The sequence below is a fragment of the Sinocyclocheilus anshuiensis genome, unplaced genomic scaffold (genome assembly GCF_001515605.1).
Source record: "Sinocyclocheilus anshuiensis isolate Anshui unplaced genomic scaffold, SAMN03320099.WGS_v1.1 scaffold1589, whole genome shotgun sequence".
NCBI lineage: Eukaryota > Metazoa > Chordata > Actinopteri > Cypriniformes > Cyprinidae > Sinocyclocheilus > Sinocyclocheilus anshuiensis.
The window spans coordinates 139,974-154,798 of record NW_015538004.1 but is presented as its reverse complement, the minus strand read 5'-3'; the positions used below and the strand labels follow the sequence as shown (position 1 = coordinate 154,798).

At 37.2% G+C, this 14,825-nt stretch overlaps 1 protein-coding gene across 1 annotated transcript in view; it reads left to right on the top strand.

The window, feature by feature from the left end:
* The window catches only part of LOC107677060 (ankyrin-2-like), a 192,268-nt gene that overhangs the window by 147,979 nt on the left and 29,464 nt on the right, over window positions 1-14,825 (top strand). Inside the window, 10 exon segments of the mRNA XM_016471851.1 lie at window positions 3,519-3,660; window positions 3,780-3,791; window positions 4,806-4,893; window positions 5,165-5,262; window positions 5,631-5,666; window positions 7,966-8,190; window positions 11,870-11,968; window positions 13,104-13,258; window positions 13,445-13,656; window positions 14,215-14,422. Coding sequence (XP_016327337.1) covers window positions 3,519-3,660; window positions 3,780-3,791; window positions 4,806-4,893; window positions 5,165-5,262; window positions 5,631-5,666; window positions 7,966-8,190; window positions 11,870-11,968; window positions 13,104-13,258; window positions 13,445-13,656; window positions 14,215-14,422 — 1,275 coding nt within the window.

The following is a 14,825-nucleotide window of genomic DNA, read 5'->3' as shown; positions in this document are numbered from 1 at the left end:
GTATCACACTAAGTCTTGGCCTGTCACACAGGGGCTACTGCTTGCTCTTGCCTAAGCTCTGAAACGAACTGTCTCAACAGACCTCCAGTGGCAACACCCTGTTAAAGTGGGTATCCTAGGATACCTAAGTGAAGTGGCGCCCAAGATGAATGGGACTAAACCAGCTCAAGAAAGGGCACAAAGCAACCGCGCGAAGCCCTCACCCTATAGGATTTTAGAAAAGAACGCAAAGAACTAGCGTGCGAACTTACCACAATGTCGATTTTAGAAAGTGCACAAAGCCTTCACGTGCACACGTACCATAACATGGATTTTAGGATACCGTTCTAAGGGGGGCTCTCGTGGCACTCTGAAAGAGCAGCTCATAGATGGAATGGTGCAACAAAACCCAATATGTTTGAGAGTCACCAACTCGATCTAAGGCCTAAAGCTGGATTGGCTAGCAGTAAATCTCCAGCTCTCACACGAGAGGGGAGCTCAACCTACCGCATGTTCCAATGCTGGAACAGCTAACAATAATTTACTTAGCTGAGGGAGCAACATACCCAGCTCTAAAACGAGAGGGAGGCTCGGACCTACAGCATGTTCCAATACTGGAACTGCCAGCAGTAACCATCGCCGCCATAGACCTGCCCATGGCGGAGGCGGCCTGTTTAGTAGCAGGGAGAGCAAGATCTGTGGTGCGGCGCAGCTCAGCTACCTGATCAGGAGAAAGGCCCTCGCCTTTATCCAGGTCTTTCAGCAGATCAGCCTGATATGCCTGGAGCACCGCCATAGTGTGCAACGAAGCCACAGCCTGACCTGCTGCTGCGTATGCCCTGCCATTTAAGCGTGATGTATCCTGGAGGGGCTTAGATGGCAAGGAGGGAGTATTAAGGGAGGATGTCTCGCCCGAAGAGAGATAGCTAGCCAGCGTCTCTTCTACAGGGGGCATCCTCTCATAACCGTTTTCACGCATCGCCTCGATGTTTGCATAACTCGTATGCTGGAATCGATAAGATGCGAGAAGAAAATGGCCCCTTCCATTCCTTCTCGATTTCAGTATGCAAATCAGGAAGGAATGGAAGGCTCACCTGTGCTGGACGGTTATGGTCAGAAAGATAACGCTCATCGAGACGTCCCCGCGGCACCACTTTCTTGGCCCACTTCCACGGCAAGTCCAGCCTCGCCGTGGCGCGATCCATAACTTCCAACAGCTCATCATACGCAGGGCAGGAGGATTGGGAAGGCTCAGCCTCAGCCTCTTCGCCGTCCATAGACATCTCTTGCTCTTCCTGAGCTAAACCCAGCAGAGCACTGGCCCCCGGATCAGACGATGTCAAAGAGATAACATCATCCTCCAGCGGCTCTCTCTCGTCCGCAGCCAACGAGTGCGAGGAAAGCCCCTCCTTAAACTCATCAGCCAGGTCCACCTGTGAACCCCATGAGCTCATTCTCCTCCGTGCCTCAGCAGCGGCGGGGCCTGAACCATGGGGGGCAGATGGCTGCCCCTCTTTCCTCGAAAAAAGAGACAAACAAGAGCGGAGCTTTTTTTCACATTCAGCAAACAGATAGGAACTCACTGTACTTTTTATATATATTTCAACAAATGACAAGCAAAATCAAATCCCTAGGAGCTTGTGAACAGTTTTGAAGCATTTTAAAATGCTGGTTTAATGTACTAAGACACTGCTAAAAGACATGCAGATGAGCCAGAATATTAACGCGACATGTTTAAACGTAAATAGTTTCCCTCTCTTTAGAAAACTGTAATGTAGAAAGCGTATATGGATTAAGACATCGATATTTAAAGTTCATATTTTGGGCTCATCTGTTTTTCTGCACATATTATGCTTTATTAATAAGATATGTGACGTGTGTACTGTCTCGGTGCATTAAGCGTGTTCTTTAACGTGTAAATAAATGCATTTCGTTCATATTTTGAGCTTGTATGCATATCTGCACATAGTATATGCTTTACAATTTTGTCTTTATCACTGTCTTGGTACATTAAGCCACTTAAGCATTTTAGAAAGTCCCCTGTTCAAGTTCTGTTAATCCACAAGCCTAGTGAGAGTCATGCTCGCAAAGAAGGTAATTATTAAACCAACAAAATCAAAACTTTCAAAAAACACACAGCAATGTGATTCTTTTATTGAATGAGAGTCAATGGGTTTAATCAGTGACATTAACAGATTTACTATTCGGTGTCTTCTCTGCAACCTCCTTCCCTAGGTGTTTTTACACATAGAAAAGGATGAAAAAACATATTGCATTGTCCAGTTTTCTCTCAGAACGATGATCTGAGTTCCTTGTGCAATTCTCTATGCAGCATTAATGACATACACTGGTGACATTTTTCACAATCACGACAAACAATCAAATACTGCCCTAAACTCAATAGCGGAAAGGCAGCGCTATCCTGCAAGTATGGCGGACAAACAAAGCAGTTTCCCAGAACTCAACGTGGCGTTACATCACATTCTCATTCTTTATAAGCGACATGGGATTCTATTTTAGGAATGGTTTTTATTTTCTGCAACGTCGCAGCAGGAACAACATACAAAATATGACAGTGATAATCTCAGATAATGATTATGTGCTTTATTCAATGTTAAAAGTGTCTAATGTGAGTTTGAATATTATAGCCATAGTGAAAGCAACAATAGATATTTTACCTCAGATCTTCAAAAATAAATGAAAGCAAACTTGTAGCCTACGTTAAAACTGTGAACTCACTGTGAACCAACACGTGTATGCCATAACAAAGATATCAGTCACTCACTCACTCACTCAAAACTGTTCAGTCCATTCACATTTGAATCATCTATTTTCCGTGTCCACTTTTCTTTTCTACAGACTCGCCATGTTTTTGCTGTCACATCATATTTACACTGGACGCGACAAAGCATTGCAAATCATTTGAACGTCATGTCAGTACGTTATAAATAGAACGAGTCAGCAGTTTACTGTCGGGGATTTGTCGTGTCGCGCCACATCCAAGACAGCCTCCCTGATTATAACTAGTTCTTGTATTTTATTGCGTCGCGCCGTGTCCACCAACCAATGTAGACACGATGCAAGTTAATGTAGCTTTCTGATGCTGCATTTGAATTTTCATGCCACATTATTTGAAATTAGCGTGGGCCAAACTTTTTTTTCTCTCACGGGCGGGATGTGGCCCGCGGGCCGCCTTTTGAGGAACCCTGGGCTAGAGACACTGCCCCTGCTGGCCATACTGTGGCAGAGCAGCTTTTAGCTTACCCTTGACTTTAATGCCCTAGGACTGCTTCAGTGTAGATTGCTGTTGTACCAAATCATAGAGGCTTTGCTGATATATGCAATCTTTAACAAATGTAAACTGAAACATTGAAGAATCTGTCAAATAAAGGTTGTGTGCATTTATGTGTGTATATATGTGCTTCCAGATTTTTTTCTCTCAAGGTCTCTCTAAAGTGATTAGTTTATTATAAAAAATGCTTTTAATTTGTTTGTAGATATATGTAATTACAGTAACAACATTATCTGTCTGTCACCAGGTGATGACACCATGACTGGTGATGGTGGAGAATATTTGAGAGCAGAGGATTTGAGAGAGTTAGGAGATGACTCTCTACCTGGGCAGTACCTGGATGGCATGAACTACTTGCGCTTCAGTTTAGAAGGAGGCCAATCAGACAGGTATGTTAGTTTTGATACTTAATTAAATACAAGTCGATAAATAGGGTTATACTTGTTTTCTAAAACCTGCTAATTTATTTGTAACTCACTTATTCTTCTTTCTGCTAATGCTGACATAGTCGCTTACAAAGGTATGTGAGGAACTCTGCACTCTCTACATATCAGTGTGTCTTAAAGATGATCCACTATTTTTGTTCGAATACAGTGTATTTTGAGAGCTAGTTGCTACTGGATGGATGAATTTTTATCAGTGATGATACTTTGATATGATGGCTTTGACACAGTCTGTATTCTATAGACCAGTTTGGAGTAGACGTCACAGTTACGTCACATGCAGCTGCGTGTGCGTTGTGGTGGCAGAAACACACTGGGAACAAGTGGAGGGAAACAGGTCAAATCCATGGAATAAGAGAAAAAAATTATTGTTGTGCCTTTGGATGTCAGAATCGGAATAAAAATCATTTTTATAGAATACTGTCATCAAAGACACCATTTGAAGCTAAACGCAGACGTTTAAACAGACAGACTATGGATGAAACCTGCTATGATTACCCTACTTTTAAAGCATAAATTTGATTTAAACAATAGCTCTACATAATATTCACATATGCAGTTCATAGGGAAAATATTGTATTAGCCGTATTACAGCATGAAATACTATTTAAACCTATAACATGTACCTATTTTATCTCACAATTCTTTTTTTTTCTCGCAAATGCATTTTTATATCTCCTATTTCGGACTTTATAACTCAATTTAACTCAACAATTGCAATTTTGTCAATTCTGAGGGGGAAAAAGCAAGAAGTGTGGGATATAAATTCATGATTCTGAGCCGAGGGGAAAAGAGAGAATGACGAGTTGATTTTTTTCTTATCGGAATTGTGAAATATAATCTCGGAATTGCGAGAAAAAAAGTCAATTTTGAAATACAAACTCAAAATTACCTTTTTCATTCTTTTAGTCCATGGCTTCCATAGACTGCTACTTTAAAACTGTCATTTTCTGCCACCAGATAGACTCCGCCCACAAAAAAACATCATCACTGTTTGCAAACACCAAATTGGTCTATAAAGTGCTATATAAATAAAGGTAACGATGACAACCTATTGATTGATGTTGTGTATACTGTATGTTTTTCTTTAGTTTGGATAGGTCCTACACACCCACTTACCAAAGACACTTCCCTGTAAAACATTATGGGATGATGGAGGATATGATATATAGTAATCAGGTAAAGTTGAGGATTTTTTTTTTATTAGTATTTATTTATTATTATTATTATTATTATTATTGTAAAATAATGTTTTATATGATGGCTTTTATTTGTGATACCAAGTGGTGGCCTTATAGAACTGATATGATTAATGAACAGATTAGTAAACCTTTTCTTTTTAAATAAATATACAGGTTTTTACAGATTCTGGCTTCTTGAGTTCTGCATTTCAAGTCTGCATTAGTAGATAAAGCCCCAGTTTTAACAAAGATGCCTATATTCACTCCAGGTGTCTTCTCTTGCAAGAGAAAATGAAAAGGAATCATATAGCTGGGAAATGGAAAACTTGGACAACATAGCACTGTCCTCAAGTCCTGCTCATTCCGGGTATGGAAAACAACTGCATGCTCTCTATCAAACACACTCTTACTCACACATACGAATACTGAAACTCTTTGTATTAACGGTCAACATGGAATCAAAGTGGACTCTTATTTATTTATCTTATTTATATGTTACTGGTCTTATTGGTATTGCCTTGGTATTATTATTATTTATTTATTTTTAAATATGCATATATATTCTACACACATTTTTAACAACCAGAAACTTGTAGAATGGTGCCCTTGAAAATGCAAAGTTACTATATCACTTCTCACTTACTGTAAGTTCACTCATTCACTTTCTCAGAACTTTCTCAAACATTCTCTCTTTCTGACTTTTTCTCTCTGGTGGATGGTATTTTTGGTCTTCAGCCGTTGTTCTCCATGTCATGACCATGACAATAGCAGGTGACTGCAACGTGTCATTTGACCTCAGAGCACAAGGATCACTTTATCTGCCATCTTCTTGCTATGCCTCTTGGAATATTACAATTTGTATACCCTAAAGATGCCAAAAGGCACTGCAAGTTTGAAGTCATCTGAATGTTATTTGTCATTTCACAAACATGTCTTTGAGACTAACACAGTATTTGTCTGTTTCTCATTAATTTTTTTAATCATGGATTTTGTGGCAGACAAAACTTATACAGTATAATGTGATATTACACCATTACTGTAACATGTTACCGTAACATAACATACTTTTAAGATATTATTATTATTATCATCATCATCCAGGCATTAGTTGTTTATACCATTGCTATGAAGCCAGACTTAGCATAGAACAAGAAAAGAACAAATTATACAACAAAAAATATAATACAATGAGACAAATGATTAATTGAAATGTAAATGTATCAAAGATACGTACATACAATACAAATTGAGCCATAAATAAAAATAAAGCATTTTATTTGAAAGAACAATAGTAGATTATGCATTTTGTTTCAGGGACAAAAAGTGGTCAATGATTGTTTGTTTTGTGCTGACCTGCATTCTGTGAGGGTTGAGTTTAAGGAATAAGAAAACTTGTGTTGGTGTACAAAGATCCAGGTTAACAACTGAAAGTCAATAAAGTGCATTACCATAAACAGCAGATAGTGATTGCATAATAATTTTTATTATATATATATCAACAGAAGTTTCATATACATAAACATGGACATTTTTGTTTGCTGTGCATGTTGTGTCTCTAGGATTGTATATCCAAATCACATTTCCAGAAAGGTGTTGTGTGTGTTTGCATGAAAATCAATCACTGATATATGTTGTTTTGATCATGTTTATGCATTTGAATATCCAACTGGATCTCATAGGTATTTGTATGTATTTTACCTTGTGTGGTTCTACATACATTTACTTACGTTTGCTTAGGCAATAAAATGTACAATATTACCGTATTGATTGCATCTGAAACGTCTCGGTTACGTATGTAACCCTCGTTCCCTGAAGGCCACAGGACACTGGAAGGGGCAGTAGCTGTGGCCCTTTGGTAAGATCCCAATTTCGTCGGTCAACCGACGTGACGTCGGGAGTGACCGACTGAAAGGGAACATTGCTTATTTACACATGAAAAACTGTATAGGCATACACATTTACAAACCATTATTTATGAATATTGAATTCATGGAATTAATTGGTTGATACTATTGTATTTATGATAATGGAGGTTATGATTTCAATTGGGTTTGTTTAATGCAGTTGCTCATTTAATTTCTCCATATAACTCGATTCAAATTTAATGTTAATCGAGCCGTTACTTTAAAACCTAAAAATTAATAACATTTTTGGAATTGTTTAACCATTACTTACATATGGTTGCTGTAGGATACAAAATAAGTCTCAATACGCTGTGAAAAGTGTGAAATGCACCAAAAACCAAACATAACCTGATCAAATTTAAGCTTATATTTTTAAGAAAATTACATTTTTCTGTCTTGTTACATTTTATACATTATTTTATACACTCTATAACAGTGGTTATGTTTAGTTTTAGGTTTTAATATTGCAGTTTTTAAAGCTGTAAATGCACAAATAATGTTTACATTTTAGATGTTGTCAGTTCATCCTTATTGTACATTTGTGACCCTGGACCACAAAACCAGTCATAAGGGTCAATTTTCTGAAATTGAGATTTATAGTTCTAAATAAATAAGCTTTCCATTGATGTATGGTTTGTTAGGATAGGACAATATTTGGCCGAGATACAACTATTTGAAAATCTGAATACTGAGAAAAACACCTTTAAAGTTGTCCAAATGAAGTTCTTAGCAATGCATATTACTAATCAAGTAGGAAATTTACAAAATATCTTTATAGAACATGATCTTTACTTAATATCCTAATGATTTTTGGCATGAAAAAAAAATCAATAATTTTGACCCATACAATGTATTTATGGCTATTGCTACAAATATACCCCAGCAACTTAAGGCTGGTTTTGTGGTCCAGGGTCACATTTCAGTATCTATCCAAACATACAAAAAAAATATTTTGTACAAGTAAATGTTACGTGCTAATACCTACGTGTAAACAATGAGACCAGGCTGGAATATCATGATCATCTTTTGAAGTGACTTGTGATTTCATGACATGCATATGGTTTTCATTAAAGTGGTTCTTTATTAAATGTTACTAAACTCTTACTTCATCTAAATATATGATGCCTTTTTAAAATTCATTTTAACATTGTACGTCCTCAATGCAGTTTCTTAGTAAGCTTCATGGTGGATGCCCGTGGAGGTGCCATGCGTGGATGCCGGCACAATGGTCTACGACTGATCATTCCACCGCGGAAATGCAGTGCCCCTACTCGAGTCACCTGTAGACTGGTGAAAAGGCACCGACTGGCAACCATGCCCCCCATGGTAGAGGGTGATGGTCTAGCTAGCAGGCTGATTGAGGTTGGACCCTCTGGAGCTCAGTTCCTTGGGTAAGTAACTATTGGTAAGAATTTGTTCGTGGATCAGAGTGTTGGATAGTGAAATCCAGACACAAGATTATGTGTATGATTGTAGTTTCTCATTGCTATTTAAACTCTGAATGTTATCTTTTTTCATATTGATTATTTAAATGATCAGAATATGAGATGCTGACTTTTAATCAATACTCAAAAGTAGTCTGGTGCACTGGAACAATTCTTGCACACCAGTAAACCTGTACTTTCTGTCCAAAATAATTATTTTAGATCTGAAGGGACCATTTAATCTACATGTTAAACCACCCATCACACTTTGCTTGTTTTTAAGTGACATTTAGGGGTGGTTAATAGACTAAAGTACATTGAAAATGGTATTTCAGCAAATGTGATAAAATCTTTACTTCCAATTATACCCCACAAATTGATTGATATATATTTAAACCATGCACTTTTAATTTAAACCCATGACTGTTTCCCTCAAGCATATCTTTTTGTGATAATGTTCTGAAGTTGATGTGCTTTTTTCCCTTTTAGCTTTCATGTATATAATTCCACTTTTACTTAATACTGAAACATACTTCAAATTGCAGTGGATACATTTTACTGTTGCTAGGAAAAATAGGGAAAACTACTGTAGTAGATCTAGACTGGTGGTGCTGGGGTGGAGGAGGGATAAAGGCATGCAGTATTGAGTTAGACCAGGTTGTGGTGGAAATAAATAAGGTTGCGTAGAAAGGAAAAATTGGTTTGATAGATTTGACTGTGTTGCCAGCTTGGAAGACCCAGTAAGCTACCCAGGAGAGTTTCATGACAGAACTATGCATTAGTTTTAATTCCAAATTAGATAAAAGGGTGTTTACAGTGTAAAATAACAATAAACTGTAAATAATTATTATTAGTAGTATATGTGATAAGACTAATAATATGCAAAGGTAGCATTTTTCCACTTTTAACACTGCTTTAATGGAATGTTGTACAGTGTTGTCATGGACTTCTTTGCTGCTTTTATTAATCACCTCCTATCAAAATGACTGATGTTGCCCCTGCTTTTCTGTATTAAGGTGGTTGTAACACCTTAATTTTTGTTTATTATTATTTTATTATTTATTTATTTTGCTAAATGGCTTGCAGTGAAATTTGTTGTACTAGCGAAAATGAATCCTTCTTAAATTGCTCCATGATTAATTTTTATATGTTTTTCCCTTGCTGACTAACAATTGATGTATGAAAATCTGCATAAAGTATAGTGCAAGTACAGGGCTGTGTCTAAAATTGCCCCACATCCTTTTATAGAGCCTTAACAAGACATATTCCACAGAAGTCATTATGCTTCCTAATAAACTGTAAGAGATGTCAGGATGAGGGCTTTTGTTCATTAGGCTGGCCACACACTTTGAAATTTTAAGGCTGATTGTAAGCCCGATTTGCACCTCTAAATGATTGAAAAAATGTTGAAAAAAATACTCTATTGTGTGGTGTCATCGTTCCTACAATCAACAAGTGTGTGGAATGTAAGAATGTACAACCTGACTCAATATGAGGTGCCCAACATGCACCAGGGGGACACAACCTGTTGTAACCACAACGTTGCAGTCGTTGAATCCTGGACATGTGTTACTCTCCAGCAGCCTGTGGCAGTCGAATTTGGCAGAAGCTAATGAGGCCTAGTACTCACTATGCATGCCTTTCAGTCAGCCCGTGTAGGTGCTCCATATGTAGTCATTCCCTACTGGTAATCCCATATGATGTATTGTCCATGGTATGGATTCCCTGATGGTAAAGCCATTTCTTCCCATAGTTAGAGCTTTGACTCTGACACCAGTCACTGCATTTGTAGTAGTTCCTCCCTTTTCAGGTAGGACCTACCTTAGGGACAATCCATGTGTGGTACTTTCCCAGGGGATAAGTCCATGTGATGTATTCTCCACATATTAACTTCACTTTGGGCAAGATGTGGTCTCCGTAGCTTTCCTTCGCCCATTTGGGAGGAAGAGCACTTCCCTAATGCTCTGTTCTGCAGACAACTGTCGGAAAAAAGAAGAACAGAAAAGATCAAAAGTCCGGCTATTACCATTGTAAGTACTTTTCTTTCAGGCCTGGTGTAGTACAAAGGACTACACAGCTTACGTGGGGCGTTGGGAATGTTACGATGCAGCCGAGTGCACTTGTTACCCAGCACACAGTAGCTTACCAAAACCTGCTCTACTTGAACCTTGTAACTCAGTGGTTGTGGCACTTTCCATGGGGACTCCTAATGTCAGTAGTTTAACACAACAACAGTTTCTTGGTTACTATTTTAACCTCCATTCCCTGATGGAGGGAATGAGATGTTGTGTTCCTCCTGCCATAACACAACATAACAACAATCAGGAAATGGAGGTTACAATAATAAAGAAGGCCATTTTCATTTTTGGGTGGAATATCTCTGTAAGGCATCATTGCGAGGAACATGAGTGAGAAAAGTGTCGTTCAAAATACACGATTGAACTGTTGTTTGTCCAAAATGTGTAACATGGTGGAACCGACAGAGCAGAATCTCAAGGACAACGAGGAGAAGCCTTTCTTTTGGGGGGCACAACTGTTGATATGCTTTTACTATACATCAATGGTCCAAAACCATTCTTCAATTTAGCCATTCTGAAAATGAGAGAACGTACAGTCTGACTGGATATAAGGGGCCCATCATGCATCATAGGGGCAGGGGTAATTGTTGTAATTAGAGGAACCATTATTGTGATCAAGTAGGCAATGTTGCCTGCTTTTACTTGCAGTCATGCAAACTTGAGAAGGCCATCATGTTCAAGTGTCCATAAATTCCATAAGACTGCAGAGTGTCCCATCTGTCCATTTAGGTTTCAGAAGTGTTCTCTCAAGTGCCCCCTTGAGATTATGCATGCCATTTGGGACAGGGTTATAGATTCAAATTTGCTCATTTAAGAAGTCAAATATAGTGAAAATCTAGTAAAAAATAATTTTCCACTTTTTTTTTACTAAATGAGCACAAGGAAGAATATTTAATAATTTTCATTTATATGCAAAAAAACATAATCTAGTAATAAACCTAATCAAGAAGTATACCAATACAGTACATATATATTTGAACGCAAACAAAATGCCAACTGGAGACTAGCATGAACATATTTGAATGATGATACAAACAAATAGTAGTAATGAATGAATAGTAATGAATATTTAGACAGTTTCAGATTCATTTGGAAAATGAACTTTTTAAAACATTTTGTTTAAATTATGTTTCTGTTTTAATGCTTTCACAAGTCATGACACAAGAAGTTTGCATGGAACTGGCCTTTACCATTGTCCTAAACTAGGAAATAATTACAATAGTAGTTGCTGATTACATTTATATCACCAACAAAATAATATATAATAATAATAATATAAGAAGAAGAAAATACTAGCATTTGACAATTAATGAGGCAGTGTCAAAATAATCACATGTATAACATAATCCTATAGACAATTCTTTTCTAACAACCAGGAAAAAAAGTGCATCATTTTTTTAAAAGGTAATGTACTCTTACTAGCTACTAAATACAAAGAGGAATTTAAAATGTGACTTTTTTTGTCAGAAAAAAATAAAACTCTATTCTAAATGGAAATGGATCTACAAAGCAAACTCGACAATATGCCACCTATGCTCTCTTTTCTCACTGCTGCTATTGGATGACAGTAAGCTCCACCTCCCTACTGCCCCGCCCCCTCTGAATGAGGGTGAGAGTTTGGTTAGCCGCATTCTGCAACTGGGCCCACCAGGGACAAAATTTCTGGGGTAGGAGTGACACATAAAACAACCAATGGATGCCAGTCCCACTCCCTACTTTCTCCTTTCACACGATCTTCCTTTTTAATTGTGTTGTATTTGGTTGTATTCTGCTTTTATTGTAAAGTGGCTCTAGTGTATGTTACCATAGGTGCACCCTAGTGTCATTTTTATTTTATTTTTTATTTTAGTCTTAATTACTCATGATTGTTTCCAAACTTCTTGAAACTGATCAACAAATTATGGATATACTTGTGTACTTCACCATCAAAATTTCACAAGTTTGGGAAATTCATGACCAAAAAAACATTCCCTAATCATACTATTTGTAGTGATTTGTCATACTATTTGTAGTGAAGTGTGTTGTTCTAAGTCATCTATATGTGCTTCCTTTTGCTCCTTTAAATGAATGTTTGTACGCAGCTTTTTGTGCTCATCTTTTTTTCTTTTCTTTTTCTGCCATTTGCTGAGCTACTTTTGTTGCAGCATGAGTTTCAGTTGTGTGCATTTTTAGGTATAAACATAACATGAATATTGTTATATATGGCAGCTATGTTATAGTATGTTTGTAAAAGTTTTCACTTATTTAGGCCATAGTCTTGTAGGCGTGTCCAGTAGAATTTGAATCAAGTATCTAGACTTGTATCAACATATATCTGGGCATATCAAGGTGTTTCAGCACTGAAGTTAAAACGAATTGAAAACCAAGTCCATTTGCTTTTCATAAACTTTCTTTTTAAAAATGTTCTTTTTGTGTTTTTTTTTTTTTTTACATTCTAATGAAATAAAACAATAAAAAGACAATATAATACACATTATTTATGTATAGTCTACATGATATAGACTATTGGATCCAGCTGTTGCTGATCTTTGCAGTTACCATTACTGAACAAGAGAAAAGTAAATATAATAGGAAATTTATCATTCCCATTTCTGTATATTATTATGCCAATTTCATTATATTAAAACAGCAAGCCTCTCAAGGCCATTTGTTACAGTGACTTCAGAGCAAAATGTATTAGCCTAACTCTAGATGATTTAGTACATATATAGACTTTGTACATAAGTATTTAATTCAAAACACATAAACACACATTTACACGTTTTTATGAATAACATTCTTTAACTTCCTGCTGGGCGTTAGGCCGGTGATTGTGGAGATCCCTCACTTTGCGGCTCTAAGAGGAAAAGAGAGGGAACTGGTGATCTTACGCAGTGAAACGGGAGAGAGTTGGAAAGAGCATCATTGTGAGTACACAGAAGAAGAGCTCAACCAGATCCTCAACGGCATGAATGAGGGTGAGAAAAAACAAACAAACACATAATCAACATATAAGCATAACATGAATATGACCAATACAAATGATAACTTTCCTTCTTTCTAACATAGTCACGCAAGTCTAAACAATTTCCATTTTCACTCATTTGAATGGTCCCTTTCTCATTGGCTGCCCTATACATTGTTTACATCTTCATTTTTTTTAGGACTGGACCCACCAGAAGAGTTGGAGAGAAAGCGAATCTGTCGCATTATCACTCAGGACTTTCCACAGTATTTTGGTGTGGTGTCACGAATTAAGCAGGACAGTAATCTCATTGGTCCAGAAGGTGGAATTCTGAGTAGCACAGTGGTCCCTCAAGTACAGGCTGTCTTCCCAGAGGGAGCTCTCACTAAACGCATCCGTGTTGGCCTGCAGGTAGCATGGAGATTAAATAAAACATATTACAATGTAGAACCATAGTGCACACAGCTGTATTTTAGTTTAGTTATCGATTTTATTTTATTTATCAGTTGCTGCTGTTCATTTTTCTATAACATTATAATAATGTTAAAGTTATAATAATGTTATAACAGTCATCTTCTTTTCTATCCATTTAATGTCACAATATTTTGTTTGATTTCTACTAGTTTTCAGTTTAAGCTTGGTTTTAATAATCAGTAATTACATTTATAGTAGAAATAGTACAATGTACTTTCAGTGTGCCACTCTCTTTTTGTTTTTACTTAAAAGTTTAAGACAAAAGTTACAAGTTGTCAAATTTACATAATAGTTATTTTTAAATGACATTTTAGTGCTATATTATGTAATTGAGCTGATGAGCTATCACAGGCATTCTGTTGGTAACAGTCACAATATTTAAACACATTTTGAACAGATGACAATGAGATACAATGTGTTACTTTAAATTATTAATTTGCTCTGAACCTATCATTGTGATAGTTGTATTCATTATTGCCTTTGCTTTTTGGCCAGGCTCAACCAATGTGTGTTGATGTAGTGAGGAAGAATTTGGGTAATAAAGCCACATTCAGCCCTATAGTCACTCTGGAACCGCGGAGGAGGAAATTCCATAAACCCATAACCATGACTATCCCTGTCCCGAAGAGCTCCACTGACCCAATCCTTGGCTGCTTTGGAGGTGGAGATACTCCTACATTACGTTTGCTATGCAGCATCACAGGTGAGAAAGTACACAGGAATATACAGAAACAAAACAAAATGCTCTTCATTCTATAGGTTGCACAATATGCATTAAAAGCGTATTAAGCCTTAATCAATATGCAGAGACAACTACACAGGAAGTAAGCCATTCATAGGTTAAGTGTAACAATGTAGCACTACAACCAGTGGCATGGGTTAAGTCATTTAGGACATTGTGTAGAGCCTAGAATAATCTACTTGTACTGAGCATCATGACGCACTTCTGATTTGAAATTAAAAAGACTTACCAATTTCTGGTTATATAATTAAAAAAAAGTGACGTGACATGTGGCCAAGTATGGTTACCCATACTAGGAATTAGTGCTCTGCATTTAACCCATCCTAAGTGCACACACACAGCAGTGAACACACACACACCGTGA